General features: G+C 45.3%; 2 protein-coding genes across 9 annotated transcripts in view; one reads left to right on the top strand and one right to left on the bottom strand.

Annotated features, from left to right (window-relative positions):
* Positions 1-1,380: 1,380 nt before the first annotated feature.
* Vps2 (vacuolar protein sorting 2) lies at positions 1,381-9,791 on the bottom strand. Of its 4 annotated transcripts, none has more exons than XM_037416322.2 (5): positions 9,659-9,791; positions 8,909-9,090; positions 7,850-8,029; positions 6,902-7,032; positions 1,381-2,453 (listed from the first exon to the last, which is right to left on the bottom strand). In XM_037416322.2, the coding sequence occupies exons 2-5, from the start codon at positions 9,074-9,076 to the stop codon at positions 2,267-2,269; spliced, it is 666 nt and encodes a 221-aa protein (XP_037272219.1). In that variant the 5' UTR covers positions 9,077-9,090; positions 9,659-9,791; the 3' UTR covers positions 1,381-2,266. The 4 variants fall into 4 exon arrangements, with proteins under 4 accessions (XP_037272219.1, XP_037272221.1, XP_037272220.1 ...); XM_037416324.2 differs by having other exon boundaries at positions 9,536-9,672; XM_037416323.2 differs by lacking the exon at positions 9,659-9,791 and adding an exon at positions 9,355-9,578.
* A 1,386-nt stretch (positions 9,792-11,177) lies between these two features.
* The window catches only part of LOC119164191 (serine/threonine-protein phosphatase 6 regulatory subunit 3), a 64,741-nt gene continuing 50,032 nt past the window's right edge, over positions 11,178-25,886 (top strand). For 4 of the 5 annotated variants that reach the window (XM_037416320.2, XM_037416319.2, XM_037416318.2 and 1 more), the window contains exons 1-3: positions 11,795-11,993; positions 12,762-12,829; positions 23,901-23,980. In XM_037416320.2, coding sequence (XP_037272217.2) covers positions 11,927-11,993; positions 12,762-12,829; positions 23,901-23,980 — 215 coding nt within the window. In that variant the 5' untranslated portion in view covers positions 11,795-11,926. Of the gene's footprint in view, positions 11,484-11,794; positions 11,994-12,761; positions 12,830-23,900; positions 23,981-25,886 lie in introns of those variants that run through there. The other variant, XM_037416321.2, reaches the window with a different exon arrangement.

The raw sequence follows: 25,886 nt of genomic DNA, 5'->3' as shown, positions 1-25,886 counted from the left end.
CTGCTTGTGAATACAGTGAAAATGACTTCCTCTGCTTGGAAATGCGGTGAACGTAACTCACAATTTACATACGTGCCCTGTATACCCTATTCACAGTACACCACGAGATATTGCAGTAATATTGCATGGTACAAGCGTACATTTCCATCAGGTGTCAGAACGACGACTTCAAAAGAGGCACACATGTTACTGCACCTATTTTCTTAAGGCCACGTGGTTGATGCATAGCAAGTTCGAAAAAATTTCATGCACCAAGTATTCGGAGTACGCACTAGGGACAGGATGACGTCGCGTTCAACTTTAAAGGCGAAACTTGAGGGTCCTGCATTTTTTTATTGACATCATTATATACAATCATTCGTTATATCCAGGTTATGTAGGTTTCAGTGTACAACTTACCTTTGTGCTTAGCGAGTCCTTTGGCACTGCCTTAACCAGAACAAGAGATTTATGGGTTGCATTCATTGCACCAAGACTGCTGTGCCCTCTTAATTACGATGGGTCGTTTTGCTCTGCGGTTTTGTCAATGCATTGCATGTGCAGGTTCCCACAGTAAGTGGGGTCTGCAGTCATAAGTATGAACAGAGCTAGGGACATTCTTATTGGCGATTCAAGACTCTCGCACCTCCGAAGTTTTATTGCAATAGCAATTATATGGACACTCACGGCTGAATTTCGCCGCTGCATCGCCGCCATTCACCATATGTGTATTTATGAAAACACAAACAATAATTTAAAAAACACTCCAGTGCGCGGAATCAAACGCCTGACCTCTTCCTTGTCAGTGCAAAGCGTTAGCAACTGAGCCACGAAGGAGCACCTCCTTCAACGTTGAAACGGCAAGCTATTTATATTTGCCACTTACCGCTGGCGATCTTGGGGGAACTATCATGTTTTCAGCAATACCAGCGGGATGTGTGTGCAACTATCACACGTCGCCAGATCGGCACGACGCAGCGATGCACGCTGATGTGTCTATCTCCCACGCGTACTTTGCCCCGCGAAGGGGTGGGGGTGGATGCTCATGCGTGTGCGCGCTCATCTCGTGGTGTGTAGAATCGTACGCCTTGGGCTTTCACTGGAACGATTCTGTTGTAGTTGCCGGGCGCACAAAGGTCACTGCCTTCGTCGCACAGTCTCTATTTGCGAAATGGCACACTTTTCAGACATGGCAAAGTAATAACTGAGGCGCCTATTCGCGTTCAACTGCACCTCCGAGTACCTTTCATGCGGCATTTGTGCGTGAGATGCGCCGGGCACGTTTCGATCTGCTTGCCATTGTCAGCGTGACCTTCCTATTTCTTGCTATCGCAATTATTGCTTCGCCTTTGCGACAAAGCTGCGACATTTTTTAAAAAAAGTAATACCTTCGTGCAAAACTTGGATAAAGCAGTTTTTATTATATATTACAGCAAGTATGCAAACGATTGCAAAACAACTGCGGAGGATGCATTACATTTGAATCATTGCTGTCCATTAGTGAGCTTACTAGTGGTACATCTGTGCTTTTTTTTTTTTTTCAATGTTGAAAACAAGGTGTGGCAGGCCAGCTCAACATATGTACCAAACGCTATGTTTTGAAGCTCATGCTTGCTTGTAGCCAGATTCATCTTGTAAAATTGAATTGAAAAAGCTTGTGGATGCCACAGGCAGCCACCTAATTGCTGCACCAGTATAAGCTTTTTAACTGGAATGTGGCTAGTTTACAGCACAATACTGTTCAAAGCACTCTTAAGTTCTAATACTAATTTTTGTTTGCATGCAGCAGGAACAGTTCTTCTTCAAAGAACACCGTTTTATATTAATTTTTGTTTTCACGCAGTAGTAACAGTTATGCCGAATTTCTATCAGTTTGCATAGTATGAAATTTAGAAAATTTACGTAAGTACTCGCAGTGCCCATACTTTCAGAGCTTGTGCACTGCAACACCTAGCTCACGAAATTTTGTGAGGTCCTATTTCTTACAATAACATAACATAGAAACGTAAAGTGTGATTTTTGCAGTTAGTAGCACCATTTGCCCACTGATTTTTCTTCTCAGCTTTCAAGCTTGAACACTGGCTGACTATTACTAAAGATCAGGCAAGCAGCCATAGACCAGCATTATGCTCTCTCTTACTAGAGGCATTAAGGTCGAAGTGCGCTTCTTTTGTTTCTTTGTTTGAAGATCACAACAGCATCCTCGGCAAACAAACGTAATTTTTTTATACAAGAATTAAAAAACACATTTTGCGCAGTTCCCTCTAGCCAAAGTCAGGCGCAGCGTCTATTCTCTTCGCAAGTTTTCGAGTCTAGCCTGGAGATCAGCATCGGCGTCGCTGACGGCAGCAGGTGTGGCCGCCTTGCCCTTTTGTGCGGCCGCACTCAGCGATCCTCCGGCTTCTGGAAGATCTGTCAGCTTTTCGGAAAGCTGGAGACCCAGTTCGTCCAAGACCTCGTTCACAATGGCATCACTAGAAAAAATATGGAAGAATTGTTCATTGTTTATGCAGCTTACCATTTACTGAAGTTTATGTTCACCAAAAAGCAAGATTTGGATGGCGGTAGCAATCCCGACTTGCATATGAATCGGCACAGTCATGCTACTGTGCCGTAAAGCAATAAAATCTTATGAGCAAACACAAAATTTCTAAAGATAGTTCATGGGCAAACGTGACAGAGACCTCATTTGTGACCATCCTCGAGAAAATTGCCTGATACAGCAGCCATTTGGTTCATGAGATCCAAACCGCATTATAACTAACTGATTATTTGCTAATTGTAGCTGGGTAAACTGCAAGACGTGCCACCTTTGAAGGAAGTTTCAGGGGGACGCCGATTTCGAAACGTCCATTCCCAAAGTGTGCAATGAAATACACGGGCTTCACATTTGTTAAATGCCCACAAATGGCATTTCTTGTAAGAAACTGGTACAACAGAAAATTTTTACTGTCAGTTTGATGGTGCACACCTTGGAACTTTCGCCTCTCAGGCTTCATATCAAGTGGGTATACCTGGAAAATTTTGAGCCTGAAATCGTCAACTGCAATAAGCGCTCTTTCTGTCTGCCCTGTCCTTTTCCCTTTGTTCGCAGTGCTCTTTCTGTCTACCCTGTCCTTTTTCCTTTGTTTGCGTGCCGAAACATCTTGCAAATATGACTACGCACCAACTAGCCCAAGCTTCCACTCCTGTGCAATACGTGTACCACAAGACAAGCAACTTTTGTTGATGTTACGAGCAATAAATTTTAATTACATTAATAACGATGTCCAGGGTTCTACGTCCCGAAACCACAATATGATTTGATTATGAGAGACGCTGCAATGAAGGACTCCAGAACTTCTGACCATCTGGTGTTCCTTAATGTGCACTGACATCTCGCGGTACACCGGTCTCTACCATTTCACCTCCACTGAAATGCGACCGCTGTGACTCGGATCGAACCCCCAACCTTTGGGCCAGCAGCCGAGCATCACCGCCACTGGTCCACCGCGGCGGACAGCTTTAATTAAATCAGCCAATTATTAATTCAATCTTTTGCTTGTGTAAAATCTATCACTTCGAGTAAGTAAGCCCAAGAACATTTAATAATGCCATCTGCTGCATAAAATTTTAGAAAATCTTGTATTGTCTAGAAAAGATAAAAAACAGTATAAAAGGGAAGATAGCAGCCTGCGATGAAAAATCTATAAAAACGGCTGTGGCGCGCTGACGTTTCTACAAGCGGACTTGTCTTCCTCAAGGCTAGAAGAGACATAGTTTCCTGAATATTCAATAAAGGGAACTCTGGCGCTAGTGTCTATGGGAGCTGCAAAGCATGGCGCTTCAGCGAGCATGGGAATTATGGGTATGATATGGATTTGCCTAGTCTTCGTACTTCACATTCGTTCTGACCTCGTGTGGCTTGAAGCTGCTTTCTCCCGAAACAATTGGCAAATCTTCGGCAGTTACGCTACACCACCTTAAAGGGGCCCTGCAACACTTCTTGAGCATGGTCAGAAAACGCTGCCGATCGGTAGAAGAGGCTCGCAACAACACACGAGCCAAATAGCACAGTACGTGGCCTGGAATTCACAATAAATTATCAAATTCCGCTAAAAATAGCTTTCTCTTCTCTCGACAAATCACAGAAAATAAGCCCAGTAAGCCCATCTATCAGCCATTGGCTGATTCGAACATGGCCAACTTGGTTATTACAAAGATCGCCGCAAGAAACCGTCACTTGTCCATGCGCACGCGATCGCACTGAAAAAGCAGCACATTCAAATAAAAAAAGAAAGAAAAAATTATCAAGGTCGCAAGGCGCAAGTGACATTTTTTGTCCCCCCCCCCCCCCCCCTGCTCAGCTTCCAGAGCTTTTGTCGGGACGAGAAAAGAGAGAATGTGATTGCAGCGTGTGACAAATCTTTGTAACTCCACCCACACTGGGCGGATTCTTAAAATTTTCGGGGCCTTCAATTTGTGAGGTATATGAAGTCTTGGTTTGGAAGACCTTTATTAGGCCCGAGGAACCGGCAGCCGACAGCTGAGATGAAGGAACCAAGATGATGATGCTACGTGACAACGATGAGGATGCATGAGCAACACATGATAATGATGATAATGTACAGATGAAGAGGATTGGTATACTAAATGCCCACACTAATTCCCCCCACGTGAAAACGGCCAGCCTGGCCGCGGCAAGTCAAGGGGACAGGAAACGTCGCATGAAGGGCTTCATACGGGAGACATGGACGACCTCAGAAGTTCGATAACGGCGATCTGCTCAGGCTACAAGTGGCGTCACGCGTTAATTTTACTGGTGAAGTTTCTTTTAGAACTGTGTACGGCCCGATAAACCGTGGCTGGAATTTGTCGCACAAACCAGGTGTGCGAATAGGCGTCAAAAGGAGCACTTCGTCTCCAGGTTGAAAAGATACAGCACGATGCGATTCATCATAAACCAGCTTTCTGTCTTGCTGTTGGGCTTCAGTGTTTATACGAGCACGTTGGCGGCTCTCTGCGGGCCGTAAAACGTATTCCTCTGAAGAGGATGGACATGAATCCGCGTGGCAGGTAAAGAAAGAGACGTCCAGGAAAGAAGTAGGGGAGCGTCCATAAACTAGGTAAAATGGTGAGTAGCCGGTTGTTTACTGAATAGCCGTATTGTAGGCGAAAGTGACGAATGGTAGAACTACATCCCAGTTATTGTGGTCTGGTTGAATGTAGGCGGCAATAATGTCAGCAAGAGTGCGGTGGAATCGCTCAGTGAGGCCGTTAGTTTGGGGATGATAACTAGAGGCAGTCTTGTGAGTTTTGCCAGAGGGACGAAGAAGTTCGTTCATTAGTTGTGAAAGGAAGGCCCTTCCACGGTCACTGAGCAATACACGTGGAGCACCATGACGCAGTATAATGGCTCAGAGGATGAAATCGGCCATTTCAGAAGCTGAACCGGTAGTGACGGATGCCGTCTCGGCATAGCGCGTCAAATGATCAACGGCTGTTACTATCCATCGGTTTCCAGCAGCACTGACTGGAAGGGGGCCATAAAGATCGATGCCTACAACTTCGAATGGTGTGGCTGGGCACGGAAGAGGCTGTAGTGTATCAACTGGAGCAGATGTGGGTAGTTTTCTACATTGGCGGGTAGTGCAGGACCCAATGTACTGAGCTACACTAGTGGTAACACCTGGCCAATAAAACCGACTTCGAAGGCGATCGTAGGTTTTGTGGTAACCAAGGTGACCAGCCGTCGGATGGTCATGAAGCGCTGTGAGGACTTCGGATTGAAGCGATCGGGGTAGAACGGGAACCCTGCGCTGACCGTCAGGATGGTAAATTTTGCGGTACAGCACCGAGTTGTCCACCTTAAACTGCGAGAGTTGGCGACGGAGCCTCGCATTAGGTGGACGGGAACTGCCAGTGAGGTAGCCTATAATACGTCGACAGTATGGGTCAGCCAGCTGTTGAGAAGAAAAATCGTGCGGGTCGTCCGAAGGCAGCTGGTCCATAGAGGCGAGAGAGGAAACCGCCGTAGACGTGGGCTCCGAGGGTGTGTTGTGCAAAGTGATGAGGGGAGCCGTTGGTAGTGGGCAGCGAGAAAGAGCATCGGCGTCGCTATGCTTTCTGCCACACTTGTATACGATGTCAAAATCATACTCTTGTAGGCGTAGAATCCAGCGGCCGAGGCGTCCCGACAAGTTGTTGAGTGTCGAAAGCCAACATAAAGCGTGGTGGTCGGTCACAATGGTGAAATGGCGGCCCTGAAGATAGGGACGAAATTTATGCACTGACCAAACGATGGCGAGGCACTCCTCAGTGATTGTATAGTTCCTCTCGGCTGCGGAGAGGACGCGGCTGGCGTACGCAACGGCTCGCTCTCGCGAGGAGTTGTCGCGCTGGAGGAGCACGGTTCCTAAACCGTGGCCGCTAGCGTCTGTACGGAGGAAGGTCGGTGCACCATCGTGAAAATGAGAAAGTACAGGATCGGTCGTGAGGGCACTCTTCAACCTGTCGAAAGCCGATTCACATTCCTGGGACCACTGAAAGGGCGTACCAGAAGCAAGTAGCTTATGGAGTGGTGCGGCCATGGAGGCAAAGTTACCCACAGGTAATACACTTTTCCAGTGAATTAATTCCATGGTTATTCAAAAAAGTGTTTCAGGGCCTCCTTAATCTTTTAAACTTACCACTTAAAATTGGGTCATGCAGTTTAAAAGGGTTCATTCTTTCATTCGAAACACAACCGAAACACAGCAATAAATGAAGCCACAAGTGTGATTTGCCGTCCACAAGAACGAAGACTAGGCGAATCCATTTCATACCCAAAATTCCCAAGGTCACTGAATGATCATAGCGCCAGAGTCCCCTCTAGGTAATTTTATGGAACGCTTTGCATTACAGCACATTACAAGCACGAAAAGACATGCAACCAGTCACTTGCCTCTCCTCCTCATCTTCGTCATCGCCCATTGCGTCGTCGATGGCATCGTTCATCATCTCCTCTTTCATGTCCATAATTTCAGACTGCTTCTCGAACTCCTGCATTATCTTCTGTATCTGTGGCAGGTTCAGCTGCAAGCACAGAAAATCGCGACTCGAGTCACACCACCCATTCCTCACAAAGGCCGCAGCATTACCCGTCACAAATGGCAAATGTAACGGAAGTCACGTCTTTCTCTGGTCACAAAGTGAATGGTTCATGGCACACTGAGAACCTGAAGAACTTGATTAAAACATCTTTGCTCCTTTTGTATCTAATCAAAACATGCTTCATTACTGATGACGCCACATGCGCCAGGCAGTTGCATAGGGGTTAGAGAAGAAGTACAATGGCATACTAGATTGTTGATTCTCTTTACTTGAAGAAGAAATCTATTGTCATTATGCTGACTGGCATATGAATAAAGTTACTTTTATTAATAATAATGAGCATGCATGCTATAACCATTCTTAATGACCACTTCAAAGTTGGGCTAAGCTGAAAAAGAAACCCGAATTCGCACCCAACTACAGACGCAAATTGCCTCTGTTAGCACACGATATTGGCAGCTCTTTTTGGCAACACGTAGGAGAGCACGACCCTAGGTTGTCAACAGACAGTCATTAAATTACTTGGATGTTCTCAGTTGATTGCATTGTGCCCCCTCCCGAAGTTTTGAGTGTTTCAGGGTCCCAAGCAATGACCCCACATCATTGATGACTTCACAGCATGATGTCATGCAATGTAATTGTGGTACTATTTGTTTTGTCAAAACTGTACTTTTCGACTCGTTGGACATAGAAGGCACTCACCATATTAAACATACACCTTTTAAGCATGAGTCCCAGAATGCATTACTTTCACAGAATTACCGTGTTAAAGTCATGCGACTGACATGCACAAACTGACCTGTTTGTTCATGCTCTGCATGGCACGCGTGACGCCTCGCATGGCTTGTGCCATGGCATTCTGCGAGCGAAGTGTCTGGATCTTCAGCGAGACCGCCTGGATGTTGGCCCGCATCAAGATGAACTTTTTCACTTGCCGCCGTGTCCGAACCAAATCCCGCGCCATGATCTTCACGGCGTCCTGCACGAAATGAACCGTTTCGAGTGACCAGTGCTACCCTTACTAGCATTGAACACAATTAAAGTCGGCAGTTGTGTAGGCGTAGCTTACTTGTGGAGTCAAGTTCTAATGTGTGTAGCGTAAAACAAGAACAAAAAAAAAAGCCAAGAATGCGAACTGCTTTTGAGACTATGTACTGTAATTGCATGATTATAACTCCCCTTTTGTTGTGGCGCTGTAGTAATTTTGTATTACGAAAAATGAAAAAGCCCCTTCACTCTTATTTTGTGTTTGAGCCCAAATATAGGGTACACACAAATTGGAGGGCAACATCTAGAGAAAAAAGTGTGAATAAGAATGATGCAAATATGTTAGTCATCTGCATATGGCGTCATCCAATGAGTAGCATCTATAACTGTGGGATGTGTTTTGTGTTCATATCTTTGCCTTCTAACAATAGAATATTGCTCATCTTTCTAGTTTTTGAACCTTTGTTTCGTGTCTTTTGCCATGCAGTACGAGATGGCCTTCATTATTATAACTGGTTTATTCACTATCATTTACAAGGCTAGACTATGCAAGGCATTTTAGCATCAGCGCACGAAGCATGCCGAATGGAATAACAAGGTACGTTGCCATGCCTGTTGGTGTGTGGCACTCATATAAACATAGTACTGGTGAAAATTCAACTAAACAGGAAAAAGCATAAAGGCAAGGCACTGTTCCTTTGTGGCCCACAAAATTGAGTGCTGAAAGCACATTCACTGCAGCAATATGCTGAAGAAACTGCCTTACGGCCAAAAGGATCAACGAAGTGAAACTTTGTGTGAAAGCTGCACGCGATGTAATGGTAAGCAGGTATAATGCATCGATCTTCAAAACTTCTCAAACGCTGCCCACCATCTGATTGTCCTTGGCCATTTTCTTAATGTCCATGATGATCTTCTTTTCCTGCTGTTCCATTTTTACGCGCTCTCTGTCCAGGTCACGCATGGCTTTATTGAGAGCCCGCTGGTTTTGCCGAAGCATCTCCTCTGGCGACTTCTTGCGACCAAAAAGCCACTCCATGTTTTCTTTTTAAACTGCAAAAAAAAAAAAAAATCGTAAAAGACAGGATGTTAGGTTCCAATGATGAATGCAACACAGATCTGCCGGCTCTAGAGACACTCCAGTCGTTTAGCATCAAGATACATTTGCCAACACCTTCGAGTAATACGGCGATGATTAGGGCCACGGGAATTTGCATTTTTAACTTGGAAACCTCGGTAGCACATTCAGCTCTGAAAGTGTTTCAACAATACGAAACCTGCGTCTCCCTAGTTTCCAGTGCACACAAAAGAACCAACCATTCGTACATGTAGAATGAGGAAGACTGCTCAAGGTATTGCTAAAGTATTACCCCGCAATCCGCCCACGCTAGTAAAACTAAATAACCAGCGCATAACGCCGTCAAAGTTGTACTGCTGTCACGAAAGCCGAACAAGAAGCAATGCGGGCAATGAGCGTGGTCGACGAACGACTTTGCACCTCCGGCTCTGAGCTTGACGTGATCTGATGTCCGAGGACGTTCGCACAAAACGATTGTTGCGTCGTGACAGCTTCAGTTCAGCTTAAAAAACCGCAGTATAAGTTGCGCGATATGTGACTCACTGGGACGAGCTCTTGCTTGCCTTGCCCACAAGATGATTACGCTATCGATACGGCGCGAAGAGTACGGACAACTTTCGGTTGTGCATCGGGTTGGCAACCGCCATACTTGGGGGCATCCATGCTTGGGGTGGTTTTTCGCAAGCTCACCGTGGCTAGAATACTGCACGTATGCTTCAGTGGAGTGAAAGAATTAAGTCAATGTTTGTGTGTAATTATGTTATACTGGTTTCAGTATGATCGTCCCATGTCGATAACGACGGCATCTACGTAGTTTGGCCATTGTGAATAGGTTGACTGGACCAACTGGACACGGTGAATGTCAAGTTGAGTGAATGTATGAATGAACAACTTCATTTTTCTTTTGTCAAGGGGGCAATAGAACAGAGGGTGACTCGGAGGAACTTGGAGGATGGACAAGGGGTAATATATGCGGGCATCTCTGCAGAGACCAAAATCAACATCACTAGCAGAACTCGGCTCCCAAATTCAATCCTGTAATGATTGCATAAATATCAGTGACAAAACCCTCTCATTTTGTGCAATTGCAGATGAACAAGTACGTGCTCTGTTGAACAGAGCGCTAATAGCTTATTACATGCCATTGTCATATATGTCTTATTGTAAAATACACGAGACAAACAACAACATTATCTCATCAGAGTACGATTCGCGCCAAAACTTTACCCGCCATTTTTTTTTCCCGGCGTTGAACGAAACCTCGACGTGTATGTGGTACTAGAAGAAGCGTGCGAAAGAAGGGAAAAATAAAAGACGAAAGTTCCATTCCTGTCATAACCTTCTGTGTTCCCGTGAACCAATTTTGTGCCAAAAACATTGTGCGAGCGACATTCGCTGCTGCTGGCTGCCATCTTGGAGGGTCTATGGTGCTCCGCTTTCAACGCCAAGACAGCCTGACATGATGTTCGGCTGCGAACGGACCGTTAATTCAGCGTATCCACAACGCTCGCCCAAGAGCTCGTCCCATCGGAGCCTCGCTGTCGGCGCCCTACGACTGTAACGTTTTTAGGAACCCCCCTAAACCTTGTAAGCAGGTTGCGAAAAAAAAGAAGTCAACCGCCGCTGTTCGGATGCAAGGCACAGTTCAGAAGTCACTCTCGCACGCTGAATCGCCGTAGGCCTGTCAAAACTCAACTAATCGCTTAATCACCATCCACCGTTGTCTTTTGAAAGCTGCAGCATCGGAGAGCCGTCATTTCAAAAAAAAAAAAAACGTGGTGACCACAGTGGACTGAAGTGACCACCGAACACCGCTGTTCTGTGCGTGCGTTAGTGTTTGTGATTTTTTTTCTTCTTCTGCTTCTTCCAATTGCGCCCATTTCTTAGTCTTGTCTCGTTCGGTCGAGTGTGAACGGCTGTTTTTGTAGGCCTAAAAACTATTAAGCAGAAAAAGACAGGGTGCGCTGAGGAAGTGGCGGTGGCAGTGTGTTTTTTTGACGTCTCGTGGCTTTCCGAGCCCCAGCGGTGCACCTACTCGAGTACTTTTGTGACTGTGGGGATGATGTGTTTCGTGAACTCTCGGTGAGAACGCTGTCAACGCTGCCAAAGAAACGTTTCGAAAGGAAGAGCACGCCGTTTCCTCCGAACTTGCTCGGACAGGTCTGACGCTTTTGGTGCTAAATCGTCAAGCGCGCTTGAACCGTCTCTCGCGATGCATCGAAACGGGATCGGTCCTTCGCCTTGGGGTTGAAAGAAGAAAATAAAAATCGGAGCGACAGCCTTCACAGACCGAGAGGAGAATCAGTAGAAGAAGAGTGCCCTCCGATCCTCGGCAGGTATTACGGAAGCAACCTTTTCCCAAAGACAGGTAAGCCCGCGACCGTTTTTTTACCTTCTTTCCTTCTCATTACAACGCTACTAAAACGTGTGCCCCGCGCGTGAGTCCTCTTATCTTGCCCTTCTTCCCACCCCCGTAATCTTATCGCGGTATGCCAACTTTCGGTGCTGTCGCAAGAGACCTCCCCTCTAAACCACGGCTTCAGTCGCTGTTGTTTCTAGCCCCCGGCGGCTGACGAAATGACATCATCGGTGACACCCTCCAAACGTTGCGTATTCAAAGCTGAATTAGCCGAGCCTGGTTTTATTGCCGGGCAGCGTGGTTAACGCCTTCGCCAACCAGTTCTCGTTAACGCGCGTTGGGCCCGCATTTCTTATCGGCGTTAGCGTAGCGCAGCGTAAAAATGGGCAGCGTACCGCCCCCAATTCGCTTCGATTTGGGAGAGACGCTGTCGAGGAAACGTCGTGCCTAGAATGTGGAAGGCGGCCGCTGCTCTAGTCACCAACGAACTTAAGAGCTCCTGCCCGTCTGTGGCTAGAGGTGGGTTGACAGGAGGAATTGTTGTGGTTTCTTTCGGTCCGGATGAACGATTCTACGAAGTCAGCCTCGGCCCGCGCTGGCGACTTGTTTTGGTTTTTCAGGGGCGCATTTTTCGTTAGCCATGCTGTCGTTAGATTACACGGATCATTACTTCAGTGGTTTGTTGCCACTGCACAAGTGTCAAATGATATCCCCTTGTGTACATACTTAGTGAAGATGGGCAGTTTTAGAATAGGGTACACTATGGTAGCTTTTGTTGGATATGCGTGCAATTCCTGTCGCTCAGCATTGGTACACATAAGGATAGCGTGCACTGCATGCGTTGCTGTGACGAACACTGACCCAAAACTTGGCAAACACTGCCCTAAATTTTATAATACAAAGCAAATTCTATAATACCATACCCAATGAATGATACCTTTGCATATGCTGTTGTTAAATTACCTCTTGTTGGATTAAGGGGACTGGGGGACACCGGTGTCAAAATGAATGCCCCTACAGAGTGTTACGAATGGCTGAAATTGTGTTCCCAATGTGCATCAATTACTGTCGTGCAAAACTGTGCTTGAATACCTAGCCTCAAACTACCACGGATAATTTGGACCAATGCCAGACATGCCTTATCAGACCTTGCAGAGTCCTGCGACAGTAGGCATATTTAACTTGTTGAGGAAAGGCTGTGCCCTTATGCTTAGGTGACGCACCCAGTCGAAACGATGTAACCAACATGGACGTTTTGGTTTCATCTTCTTCGTTTGCATGTTGAAGCCGTCACCATGTTCTGGAAGTTCAACCTGATCACCACATCCCATGTGGAAACGCTGCTCAGCAAAGAGGTTTGTGTTCACTTTTTCTAATGTTCTAGCTTTAAAGTTGGAATATTTTCTTTAAAAACCTTTTTTGACAGTAAAAGGCTTAATGTGGTGTGATGCTTTCATGATGCACTTGCTCTATGGACGATCTCTCTGCAGGAACAACAGTGAAGTTTTGTGTATGTCTTTTGTTGTTGTCTGCTAGCTTTGCTTTTGAAAAACCAATAGTGTTTGTGTGTGCACATGTAACATTTCTCGTTAAATGGGCAATCCTAACCAAAGTTAACTGTTATCATTAAACGTGTTTTGTCAGGTTGCACAATAGACCAAGCAACAGTTGGTATGCCAATTGTGGTTGACCACTAACTTTACTTTCCTAGGGGGTAAAGAATAGTGGAATGTTTGTCACCTGAATGCATCGTAAGCCCTTTAAAGTCAGTGGTACTATTGCTAAAAAAAAATAACACAAGAAGGTAATGAGTCTTAATGCACATAATGAAGTGTGAACACAAATGATCGCATGGGATGTCGTGTAGTTAACCTGTGTAGCTCTGGCCCTGAAGCTGGCAATAACTGTGGTTGAGCAATTTAAACGACTGTTGAGTTTAACCATTCTTAATTGCCCATGTTAATGGACATTGTGATGCACTGGTACAAATATTTTGATTATAATGGCAAAGCTGTCTTGGCACACAGTCGCATGTCACCAAGGGTATGTAGCTTGAAACGGCCTTTCGACAGTAATGTTTTCACACGCTGCATACTTATCGTGGAATCTGTATAATGCACACATGATCTACAGTGCTCACGGTCTTTTTCATATTATGATTGGCATCTGTAATCGCTTGAAATAACTGCAGTATGTTGTTACAGATTTTACTAAAGTTGATGTTGCCTGTGATTCAAGTGTTAATCGGAATTATAAAAGTATGATGCAAAGCAAAGACCGTTGAAGTAAAACTATGTGTGCAACGTAGGTGTAAAGTGTCGCATTTCCATTTGGTCGCACTGTAAAGTCCACACTACAAGTTTACAGACCCATAGGTATAAGGAAACTTCAAATTTCCAGGTAATGTATGACTTGTTTTGCCCAAACTACACAGTACATGTAAGAATGTTGTAGGTCATGCTGGAAATGTAAATTAAAGGAGTACTGGCACGAGCTTTAAACATTGATTGATTGATATGTGGGGTTTAACATCCCAAAACCACCGTATGATTATGAAAGACACCGTAGTGGAAGTCTCTGGGAATTTCGACCACCTCGGGTTCATTGACGTGCGCCCAAATCTGAGCACATGGGCCTACACCATTTTTGCCTCCATCGAAAATGCAGCGGCCGCAGCTGGGATTCGATCTCGCAACCTGCGGGTCAGCAGTCGAGTGCCTTAGCCACTAGACCACCGCGGCGAGGCACGAGCTTTAAACATGAAATGAGATCTTTGTTTCTCTTCAGAATGCATAAGGATAGAACGGACGCAAGGGTTAAAGTGACATACAGCAGCTTCAGAAAAACCCCATTGTGCCCCATAGTGTGGCGTAAAAGCAGATTAACTTAACAAGCGTAAAAAAAAATCTAGTATGCTCGGATTGTTGCTTTAAAGAAAAACACTGGTGTTGAGCCCCTAAGAAGGGTACTTCACTGCCTGGGAATGATTCGAATATATTTTTAACACCGCCTAAAAAAAGACTTTTGATTTCGATACTGAGGGGGTTGCTTTTCCTTGACGAGTCATGGCAGCGTGATGTTGCGGTGAGACAGCAGCTTGCGAAATGCTGGTGGCAGATCTGTCATCTGCTTGAGATGCACATCAAAAAAGATGAGTGAATCGTCGCTTGCGACACCGACTGTGATTTCTTCGATTTACAGGGCATGTATTATGCAGAGTTTGCAAACGCTGCGGGACTGTGTCGACTTGTCGGGATAATATCCATTGCGGTGGAAACAGCTGGTAGATGCTCGTTTAGTCAAATTTTAAAAACCAAGCTAAAATATTTGATAGCTATTTTCTGTCTATGGTGTGGGGAGGCCGTTAAAACTGCTTGCCAAGATAGGAAAACTAGTCCCTTTGCGATGTCTCAAGGTCGTGTGAGTACCCTTTTCAATGCTGCCTGCCGAAGCAGCGAAGGAAAGAGGTGCAACTTTAAAGCTACTACTTTTGCGTTACTCTTTTCTACGCCTTTGAAGGTGAAAGAAAGAGGTGTAGCATGAAATTGGAGAATTAACAGGCAATGAGGCCGACGAAGGTGTAGGGCATGTTGTAACAAGTAACTGTTATGCAAATGGGAAAGAAAAGTGGATGAAAAGATAACGCCGTTAGCAGGGGGACAGAACCTGCTACCTTCGAGTATCGCTTCGGGCGCTCTACCATTAAGCTACAGTAGTGCTCACCCCTCCGTCCACTTTATAGGCATATATGTGTATTGGATAGATGGATGGATGGATTGATCTGACTGTACCCTTTAGATCGGACGGCGGCTGACGCCACCTATCCGTAATTGGATGGATGGATGGATGGATGGATGCTATGAGCGTCCCCTTTATAACGGGGTGGTGACAAGTATGCCACCAGGCTCGACAAAAAAAAAAAACCTTTTTTTCTTTTTTTTATGTTGGCCTAATGCCTCTACTTCGATAAATTCTATCTTAATGGAAAAAAAAGGTAAATTTTCAGCTTAAGTTCTCTGCCATTTACGGCACACTGTCCATATTTTATTTTTCCAATATTTATTTTTGTCCTTTCTCTCTAATTTTCTGCCACCAATACTCTAACCGTCTCTTACTTATTTCAATCGCGGGTGTGTTCAGCTTTCCATTGTTGTCCCTAAAACCCAAGGCTTCCTGTAGGCTCGTGCCCAAACGTACACCTGGGTGGATATCTCCACATTCAATCAGAACATGCTCCGCCGTTTCCTTATCTTTCCCGCAGCATGTGCATTGTTCTTCTTCTTTACTGAATCTTGCTTTATAACTACGCGTTCTAAGGCAACCCGATCTCGCTTCAAACAGTAAAGCGCTTCCCCTTGAATTATCGTAAAATGCCTCCCTCCTTATTTCATTTTTGCCCTTTCGGTAGTTACTCAAAGCCGGTTTTTTCTCCATAGCTGCCATCCAGTAAATCCTCTCCGCCTCCCTGACTTTTCCCTTAACGCTCTTTGTTGACATATGGCTCACAATACCAGCCGTATATTTACTAGTGAGTCTTCTAGTTCTTTTTCTCCACTGTGTGTCCACGCTCTTCCTATACAAATAACGGAACACCTTCTCTGCCCATCTACTCTCCTTCATATTTCTTAGCCTTTCTTCGAACCTTATTTTGCTCTGCGCTTCCCTCGCCTCAAAACCTGCCCACCCCATATCGCCCTTTACAGCCTCGTGTGTCGTCTTCCCGTGAGCACCCAACGCGAGGCGTCCCACAGTCCTTTGATTTACATCCATTCCCGATTGCACCTCTGCCCTCATGCACACCACTGAGTTCCCAAAAGTAAGCCCTGGAACCATTACACCCTTCCACAGACCTCGAAGCACCTCATACCTATTGTATCCCCACAACGCTCTGTGCTTCATTATTGCCGCATTCCTCTTTCCTTTTGCTGCCGAGGCTTTTTCCTGTACCTCCATGTATCTATCACTCTCATTTACCCATACTCCAAGGTACTTGTATTCACTTACCCTCGGTATTTCTTGGCCTTGTATGGACACCGTCTGATCACAGGGATCATTGAATACCATCAAACCACACTTCGTTACACTGAATCCTAGTCCAAGAGCTTCACCTTCCCTTCCGCATATATTCGCCAGCTGCTGTATATCATCTCGACTGTCCGCAAATAAGACGATATCGTCCGCATAAAATAAACCTGGAAGCTTCTGCTCAATCATCATGCCGCCCTGTTTGTGTGACAGATTAAAACCAATGTTGCTACCTTCTAGCGCTTTTTCCATACTCACCATGTACAGCATGAATAACAGTGGGGACAAAGGACATCCCTGTCTCAGACCCCTGCTAACCTCAACGTTCTCTTTGCTACGCATTCCTTCCCACTCTATGCAAACTGTATTTTCTCGGTATATCTCCCTCAAAAGCTGTATACAGTCGTCGCCCATGCCCATTCCTTTCAATATATCCCACAAAATTTCCTGATTAACGTTGTCGTATGCCCCAGTGATGTCTAGAAAAGCCACGTACAAGGGCCTATTCTCTATTTTAGATATTTCTATACACTGAGTGAGAACAAACAGGTTATCGTCTAACCGCCTGTCGACTCGAAATCCGTTCTGAAGTTCTCCCAAAATATCGTTATGTTCGGCCCATGTTTCTATTTTCATTTTTACTGCTTGCATCGCCAACCTGTATAGTACCGATGTAATGGTTAGTGGTCTATACGAGCGAATCTTGTCCTTTTCTCCCTTGCCTTTATAGATTAAGTTCATTCTACTTTGTCGCCAACTGTCCAGTATTTGTCCGTCCTTTAAGCTTTTTTCTACTGCTTTTAACAATGCTTCTTTAGTGTTATGTCCTAGTTCGTTAATGAGGCTAACGGGAATCCCATCTAAACCCGCGGCAGTGCGCTTTGGAATTTTTCCTTCGGCCTTTTTCCAGTTGAAATTATCTAGTACTAGCTCTTCCTCTGTTGCTTTCTCCGCCACACTTTTACTCACCGGGGAGATCCCCTGGACGCTCTTTTGAAACGAATCGGCTGTTACCTTTTGGATGTAACCTAGCGCTTCGTACCCTTCCAATTGATTTCCTCCTTCATCTAGAATATGTTGTTGCGTTGTGACAGACTTCCTACCTAGCGCCTTTATGTGGCTCCAAAAAATCCTAGGCGCGGCCTCCTTTTTTTCGTGTATCTCTGTCATCCAGCGTTCACTTTCACCTTTAATTTTTGCCTCTACCAATTTCTGTACAAGGGATTTTTTCTCCAAATAGATTTCCCATATTTTTTTGACTTCGTCCTGCGGCCGCTTCTCCTTTTTTGCCTTTCTATGCTCCCGTGATGCTTCGCGTCGCTTCTCGATCGCCTCCCGGATTTCCTTGTTCCACCAACTTTTTGGCTTCCTTTTTCCTTTCCAGCAAACGGTTTTCTTCTCTTTCCCTATCTCCTTCGTCATTAGATGTAACAGCTCCCTATACTCCCAGTCCTTGCCTGGTATTTCGCCTACTTCTTCCTCGACTCTTGCGGCTATATTTATTATTTGTTTGTCATTTAAATACGAGCTGCCAGACTTTGATTCCATGCTCATATTTTTAGTTTCGTATCCCATTTGTAATGTTATTCGTTTATGATCACTACCCAAGCTGTTAATGCCTTCCTCGTCTATCCTCATTTCTGTCAGTTTGTGGTAAATTCCTTCAGTCATGAGACAATAATCAATACTTGATTGCTTGTTTCCGACTTCCCATGTGATCTGGCCGTCACATTTAGGCCCCGTGATAACTATCTCCAGACTATGTTGCTCGCAAAGATCTAGTAATAACTTCCCATTGGTGTCTGAATATCCGTCAAGGTCATGTATGTGGGCATTCATGTCCCCTAGAAGGATGATTTCGGCCCCATTACCAAATTCCTTAATATCCGCACTCATGCAATCCACTATCTCCTGATTCTTTTCTCTGCAGTTATTCCCCGTCCACAAGTAGGCTACCCCTAGCCACGTTTCCTTTCCACCTACTGTGCCCAGAACCCAGAGGTGCTCTGAACACGTCTGTTTCACTCTAACCCATTTGGCTCCGCGGTGAATTAGCATTCCTACACCCCCACCTTTCCTTTCCGATATGGTCCTGTTACACCCTTCCCAAACATAATTTTTAATATGTGGTGGCTCTTCCAAGTCTCTAAGGTGTGTTTCTGTAACCGCATACACGCCTATCTGTTCTTTGTTTAACTGCTCCTCAATCTCTAACCATTTTGCCTTCTTTTTGCCACCCTGCATGTTTATGTAACTAATTGCAACACGCGCCTTTTTCCTTTTTCTTTTACCTTTTTTCTGGTTTTTCGCAATTCTACCTGTCAAAGCGTCCTCCTGGTTGTTTTCCCTGTTACGAGCTACCCCGGACTCCGAAGGGCCCGTGAGCCCCCCAAAAAAGCTACTGCGCGTCCTGCCAGTCGCCAGCCCACCTCGTGTCCAAGCCTCTTATCGAAATGAATCTTGTCTCTTTGGAATCCACCCCACCTGTGCACTTCCCTGTTTAAATCCACTACCTCGAAACTCTTCTCTCGACTAATTCGCCATATCTCTTTGTTTGCGTCGACTACCGCTCTTTGCAGGTTGATGTTGCGTACTGGTACTTCCGGTACTGTGCATACTACAATTTGCACCTGGGGGGACACGGTGCGCATGTCATCCACCCCTTTCGCCAAGGTCGTCGCTAGTCCTGACGATTCTTTTTTCAGGACGTCATTTAACCCGCCCGCAATTACAACGAGGTTACGATTGTTAGCTTTAGCTGCGAGTTGTTCACCCGCTTGATTCATTACTGTCCCCAGCGTTTGTCCTGGGAACGTCCCTATCGCAACTCTCTTGTCGCCTTTCACCCTTTCTTTGATTGCCGCTGCGCATCGGACTAAATTTGAGTCACCGGCGATGATGACCTGTTCAGACATTCCTTCTGAAACCTGCACCTGGCTGCCGACTAGGTGACTAGCGTGAGTCACGGCTGCTGGTTTGCTCCCTCCCTCCCTCAAAACTACTTCCCGGTAGCTGGGCCCTGTGGCCAATGTATCTGCCTTTGTCATGCCTGTTTCCCTCACCTCTCCCACACGGGGGGTCGTCGCCATAATGCTTCCGCCGTCACCTGCGTCTTCGTTCCCCTTCACGACCTTCGATAGGCCTTTCTCGGCTGCCCGGAGCCTTTCGTCCATGGCTGACGTTTTCTCTCGCTCCTTCGCCAATGCATTCTCCAGCTCTGCGATTTTCTCCATGAGCCCACTCTGGACCGCCATCATATTTTTCATTTTCTCCTCGAACTCGCACTGTCTACACTTGGCGTCATCTTCTGCTTTCTCTTCCGCACTAATTTCCACCTTCCTCCCTATCCCGCACTCTGAACACTTTACGGTCTTTTTGACCATGGCTAGCTCAGTTTACCGATGCCCACGTGTTAGAAAACTGTACTAAAATACACTGGTCTAAGCCAAAAAGAACCACAATAATAAATAAATACGCTACACTTCACAGCACCTGCGCATGCACGTGGTCGGTCTACGCGCAGGCCTCAGCCACGTGGTGGCTGGAGAAAAAAAAGACACAGTACAGAATACTAAAAAAAAAAAAACGTACACCGTACTAGACCTAATCAAGCTTTACGCTAGCGCCTTACGTTCTCATAACGCTACATACAGAGGCAAGCTGGAAACATGCAAAAACACTTATCTGTAGCTGTCATTCCGGAGCTCTCCAAAAACACGTCCGACCTCGACGAAGGCGCCCCGACGAAGGCGCCCCGACGACGACAATTTAAACATGAGAGCAGCGCCGCCAGTGGCCATTATGAAAAGTGTGGAAACATGTTTTTTGCCTGTTGGCGTCATGTAGCATGTGATCATATTACGAGCTGGCAGCTGACCATTTACAACAAGATTCTAGTTCTACCAGACTTGGCGCCTTCAGGTTGTATACGGGGGACCATTGGTCAGCTGCCAGCTCGTATTATGGTCACGCGCTACGTGACGCCAACAGACAATAAAAAATTGATTCTACAATCGCCATTATGGCTACTGGCAGTGCTGATTTATGCTCAACGTTTCGATGCATATATATACTCTATAAAATAGACGGAGGGATGACCGCAGCCGTAGCTAAGTGGTAGAGCGTCTGACGCATTATTCGGAGGTCGCAGGTTCGGTTCCAGTTGGCGGCAAGCTATCTTTTCGTCCACTTTTTTTTCTTCACATTGCCCCGCCGCGGTAGTCTAGTAGCTAAGGTACTCGGCTGCTGACCCACAGGTCGTGCCATCGAATCTCGGCTGCGGTGGCTGCCTTTTCGATGAAGGCAAAAATGTTGTAGGCCTGCGTGCTCAGATTTGGATGCACATTAAAGAACCCCAGGTTGTCTAAATTTGCGTAGTCCTCCACTACGGCGTCTTCCATAATCATATGGTGGTTTTGGGACAATAAACTCCACATATCATTCTTTCTTCACATTTGCTTACTGTTACCTATAACAACATCCCCTATACGTTCCTTGTCATTAATGTTTTGCCAAAGCGTAGGTAATCATGCGTTTCATATGTTTTCGAGTCTGGCACCCATCATGCATGGGTCTAAATGCCCACTGCCTGTCACGAAAGTTCAGCACTCATCTTGCGTACTGTGTCCTTATGCCTTCGTCCTTTTTGGTGCAGTGTTTACCCAGCTTAGTTAAGCTAAGTTAAGGTATTACACTGGTAAGCTCGAAAATGTTTTTGATTCTTGTCGTCTGCAGCCACATTTCAATAAGAGCGAAGTGGAACATCATCCGTGCACTTATATGTGATTGCACGTTATTGAACCCCAGGTGGTTGTAATTGGTCTGCATTCACCTGCTGCCGTAGGCCTCTTAATTATCGGGTAGTTTTGGCACGTAATACCCCAGAACTTAAAATTTGTGTCGGGCTGCTGCCATGAATCATGCCATCGTAAGAGAGATATTGTAGCGTTTCTCGGGGCAGTTGTTTGGTGATTTGGTTCATTCATTCGTTCTGTTTTCATTTACACCAACCAGAGTGGTCTGTCGTGATGTGGACGCCGTACATTAAACCAGCTTTACTGAGGGAGAAAGCGAGGGCTTCGAAAAAAATATAATATATGCCCGTGGCAACATGTTCTTATACAGAGAACACACAGTGATTTTGAATCAGTGAGACAGCCATGTCTTCCATGCCAAGTAACAACTGCCCATAGTGAGAAGGTTGCAGAAATTTTACGGCATCTTTTTTTTTTTAGAGAGCTTTGTGGCATTCAAACTTGAGATAAGGGTAGCTGGTAGGCGTTTTCATACATATTTGTTCAATCTGCAGTCTTATTAATGGTTCACTGTTTCATGACAAAAACAACAGTGTTCATGCAAGTTTCAGTTGCCCCATATCCTACCCTCGAAGGTCATGCCTTCGTGAAATGCTGTAGTCACTTCTCAGACACTCAAATTTAATTGGACAATTCAACCCCATATATAGAAATGCTCCTTGATGAACTTTCCTTGCCACCGCTTCAAGGCAGCGCATTTTAAATACATGTGTGCTTCCTTGGCACTGCCTAGAGACTGCGTTCAAGACATGTTTGTGCTGCATATAAAATCAAGTTTAAGGGGGGGGGGGGTCTGAATACGGGGGAAGGAAACTTGCATAAATGGTCACAGCCAAGTCCCTGACAATGTGGAAAATCAACATATTGCTTGTTGTTTCGCTGCTGCTTCCAAAAGTAATCATTGCTAACAAATTTTGTGTGTGTGTGTGTGTGTGTGCTTGTGCGCGTGTGTGTTTGTACTTGCGTGCAGTTGGGGTAAGCATTTAAAGGAGTATTGACACAATTTTGAGGCACCCCAACAGGAACATTTTTCATTTCCATGGTGTGGGCCATAAACATCCTCCACAAACAAGAGAGCCAGACAACACGTATGAAACATTTCAATTTTATTTTGAAGTTTTCGTCGCCCAGCATCTGCTGGCTAGCCCCACCACATTGAATGCTATCACAACACCTCCACACAGTTCTCTGGGTTTGTGAAATCTGCGTGCTGCCTCAATTGCAGAAATCATTGTTGGTAGTCTTTGGAGGACAATTCATTCGTTTACGTGAACCACGTGTAGCTGACCTCAAACTGACAGCTCTTGCTAGTATGTCGACAGTTGCAGTCTTCCAGTGAGGTCCGACATGTGTCGACACGTCGCTGCAAAGCTGCCCTGTCCATACCAAAGCTGAAATTGCCGTTTTAACGTAGTGGCATCAAAAATATATTCAATGCATTCCCAAGCACTGCGACTCTAATTTTAGGTGTCTTGACACCCATGTTTGTATTTAGAGCAACGACCTGGAAGTATTTAAAATTTAGGTCGGTACTCCTTCCTTTAAGGAACACGGAACATTTACGAACTTTAAAGGGATTTTTCTCGTAATATTGAATTGCTCTTTCGCGATACCAAAAATATCGCAGTTCGTCTGCTAGCCCTGCCGCGGCGGTCCAGTGGTTATGGCACTCGACTGCTGACCCAGAGGTCTCGGGATCGAATCCTGGCTGCGGCGGCTGCATTTTCGATGGTGGTGGAAACGTTTGAGGCCCATGTACTTAGATTTAGGTGCAAATTAAAGATCCTCACTTGGTCGAATGTTCTGGAGCTCTCCACCACGCCACCTCTAATGATCGTGTCGTGGTTTTGGGACGGTGAACCCCAGATGTTCTTATTATCGTCACACTTGCGCCAGCAAGATAACACACGAAAGAGGAATGTGGGTGGTGACAAGGGCAATGGTTTGTCCGGCTTCTCACGGTGAATAGTGGTGGCAGTGAATGCTGCACAGTGACACGCTGGCAGACCAACTCAGGGTTGTCCGGAGGGCCCGTGTGGCAGCAAAGGGGCTTGGTCTCTCTGTCCCGACGTGAAAGCAGCCAGCATCAGTCTTGGACTGGTCCTCAGGACTTGAATAAAGTTCTCCTTACCATATACCACCACAAAGTTCCCACACTAGTCGTCGCGATGTCATGGACTTCGCTGGCTTCTACTGAGGCCTGTGTAGTTCATGATTGGTAAAAGTGAAATGCATTTTCTTCTGGGGTAGCCAGATACATAACAGTGAAGCGTTTTGGCAAATTTAGTTAAGGCAATTTGTCCAGTATACAAAGAAGCACTTTGAAATCTGTGGTGTCGCCGTTGGTGGGAAATATCAAAATGAATACTTTCGAAATTGATTTTGTCATATACTAATAATTCTTTGGGATTAAAAATAATGAAAACTAGAAATTTTCAGAGTGTAATAAGCTTATTTATTGCTTCAGTTTAGTGCCGCGTTGAAGAACCCCACATTGTTGAAATTTCCAGGATCCTTCAATGGTGGTTTTGGGGCATTAAGTTCAGATTTAGCAACTGCGCGTATTTTTGCTTTCTGTTCTTTTCAGAATGTGACGCTAAAGGAGTTGATGGACGAAGAAGACATTCTGCAGGAATGCAAGGCACAGACGAAACGCCTCATCGAGTTGTAAGTTTGCATTTCGTGTGGGTCTAATTTTACCTGTGTTACTAGTTTCTGTGTTCCAATTTATTGTTCATTGTACTCATGTAATCTGCTTCATATGTCACCCAAGGCATTGTGATGCCGCCCTAGTTCTTGTAAAACAGCTGTCGAGGGTAAGGGAGAATCTCCTATAATTAGTGCTCTCATAATTATTAACTCGAGAGCTGACCTGCAGGTCGCGCGATCGAATCCTAGCTGTGGCGGACTTATTTTTGAAGCAGGCAAAAATGCTTGATGCCTGTGTACTTAGATTTAGGTGTGTGTTAAAGGGCCACTCACCAGGCCCCATACCAAGCTTTAGTTAGACCGTGGAAGTTGTTGGGTGTCCGGTGAAAAACATTCTGCCACAAAAATTTTTGGATCAGTTGGTTACGAACTGAGAAAACTGTTTTTTTTTTTTTAAGTGGCACGAAATGGGTGTAGAGAAAAGGACGAGCCGCCGTGCCCATGGCGAAGCCTACCCGTCGACCTGTTCTTTATTGCTAACAGTGATCTTAATGCTGATATCACCACTCTTCGTCTTCTACATAATTTTCAACCATGAGGATGAGAGGAGGCAAGCTTGAAACTCTTGCCACTCCTCTGCCTAGCCTTCGCAAGCTAAATTTCTTCAGCATTGGACCAAGAGGTCACGTGCGCATGACGTGCCCGAACCACCCCAACCGTCGTGCATGCGAGGGTCTTTTTTGTTGTTGTTGACCAGTGTTGTTTTGATGTCTACTGTCTGTTTCTGCGGGATAGTTTGGAAACGCTGGTTTAGACGCGGTACAATAGATGAGGAGGTCGTGAGATGAGCAAAATGAGTTGCTGAACACGTAGGAGCGTTCCACGGCTGTCGTCTGCTCGCTGCGCAGACTGTGGGGACACAAATTCATGCTAAACCCCGGCACATTAGCCCCGCATCTCGTTGCAGTTCACAGGGGAAAAAATGAAAAAAAAAAAGCTCACATTCCGTTATAGCGTCTCATTATTTATCTAGAGATCTAATTATCTTTTCAAGGAACAATTACATAAACTATGCATGTTGTGTTAAATGATTTTCGCCAATCACGTGCCACTGTTGGTAACGTCAGAGCGTAGTCGTCTACGTAGACGACCAACATCACTATATTGCCGTGTACATAGGGCCATTCACAGGCGCACGTCATGCCCTCGTTCTCTGGGCGCGCACTCGCAAAAGGAAGAAGGAGCAGGGTTCATCTTGAAATTTGACCCATCTCCGCGGCATGTAGCATTGCAAATTTTGGTAGACGTGATAATGAACGCCTTATTTACATATTGTGCTTGTCAGCTCAAAATTGTCAAACCTGGTTTGTGGTCATTTAAAAAAGCCCAGGTGATCAAAACCTTTGAAGCCTTCCACTATGGCATTTCTCATAACCATATCGTGGTTCTGGGATGTTAAATCCTACCAGTTATTATTATCACAAGTAATAGAGCAGACATTAGAAATAGTGTTAGAAAGAAATTACATTTACAACCAAAAGGGAACAAACTGGGTTTAATAGAATACTTGAACTATCATAATACAAGTAATATAACACCGTATATTGAGAAAAGACATGACTGACACTGCACAATAACATTTACACCATGTTATGCATCAGCACAAACAAAAACAAAAAAATTCATGCGGTTCAGTTCAGGCATACATGCAAGGTGCCAAACTTATTGTGAATAAAGTGCGTTAAACATTTTAAAAAATTGTATCTGACCTACGGAACCAGCCATAATAGTTCAATAGAGTAAAAAAAAAAGTGTAGAGTGGTTGTAATGTGGCAAAATAAAATGCTTCGAAAATTGTCTCTTGAGGAAGCACTGACACAAAATTTTGAAGGTGAGATAATGAGTCAGATAGGTTTATTTAGGC

This window comes from Rhipicephalus microplus, chromosome 8 (genome assembly GCF_043290135.1).
Source record: "Rhipicephalus microplus isolate Deutch F79 chromosome 8, USDA_Rmic, whole genome shotgun sequence".
NCBI classification, from domain to species: Eukaryota; Metazoa; Arthropoda; class Arachnida; order Ixodida; family Ixodidae; genus Rhipicephalus; species Rhipicephalus microplus.
The sequence above is the reverse complement of the archived record's forward strand: the minus strand, read 5'-3'. Positions and strand labels throughout refer to the sequence as shown.

What these genes read in the sequence shown, in the direction of transcription:
- Vps2 (XM_037416322.2), bottom strand. Translation starts at nt 9,076, where the DNA reads ATGGAGTGGCTTTTTGGTCGCAAGAAGTCGCCAGAGGAGATGCTTCGG. An exon ending in TGGCCAAGGACAATCAGATG is followed by an intron (nt 8,030 to 8,908) that starts GTGGGCAGCGTT and finishes CATTTCGTGCAG; the next exon opens with GACGCCGTGAAGATCATGGC. An exon ending in TGCAGAGCATGAACAAACAG is followed by an intron (nt 7,033 to 7,849) that starts GTCAGTTTGTGC and finishes CTGTGCTTGCAG; the next exon opens with CTGAACCTGCCACAGATACA.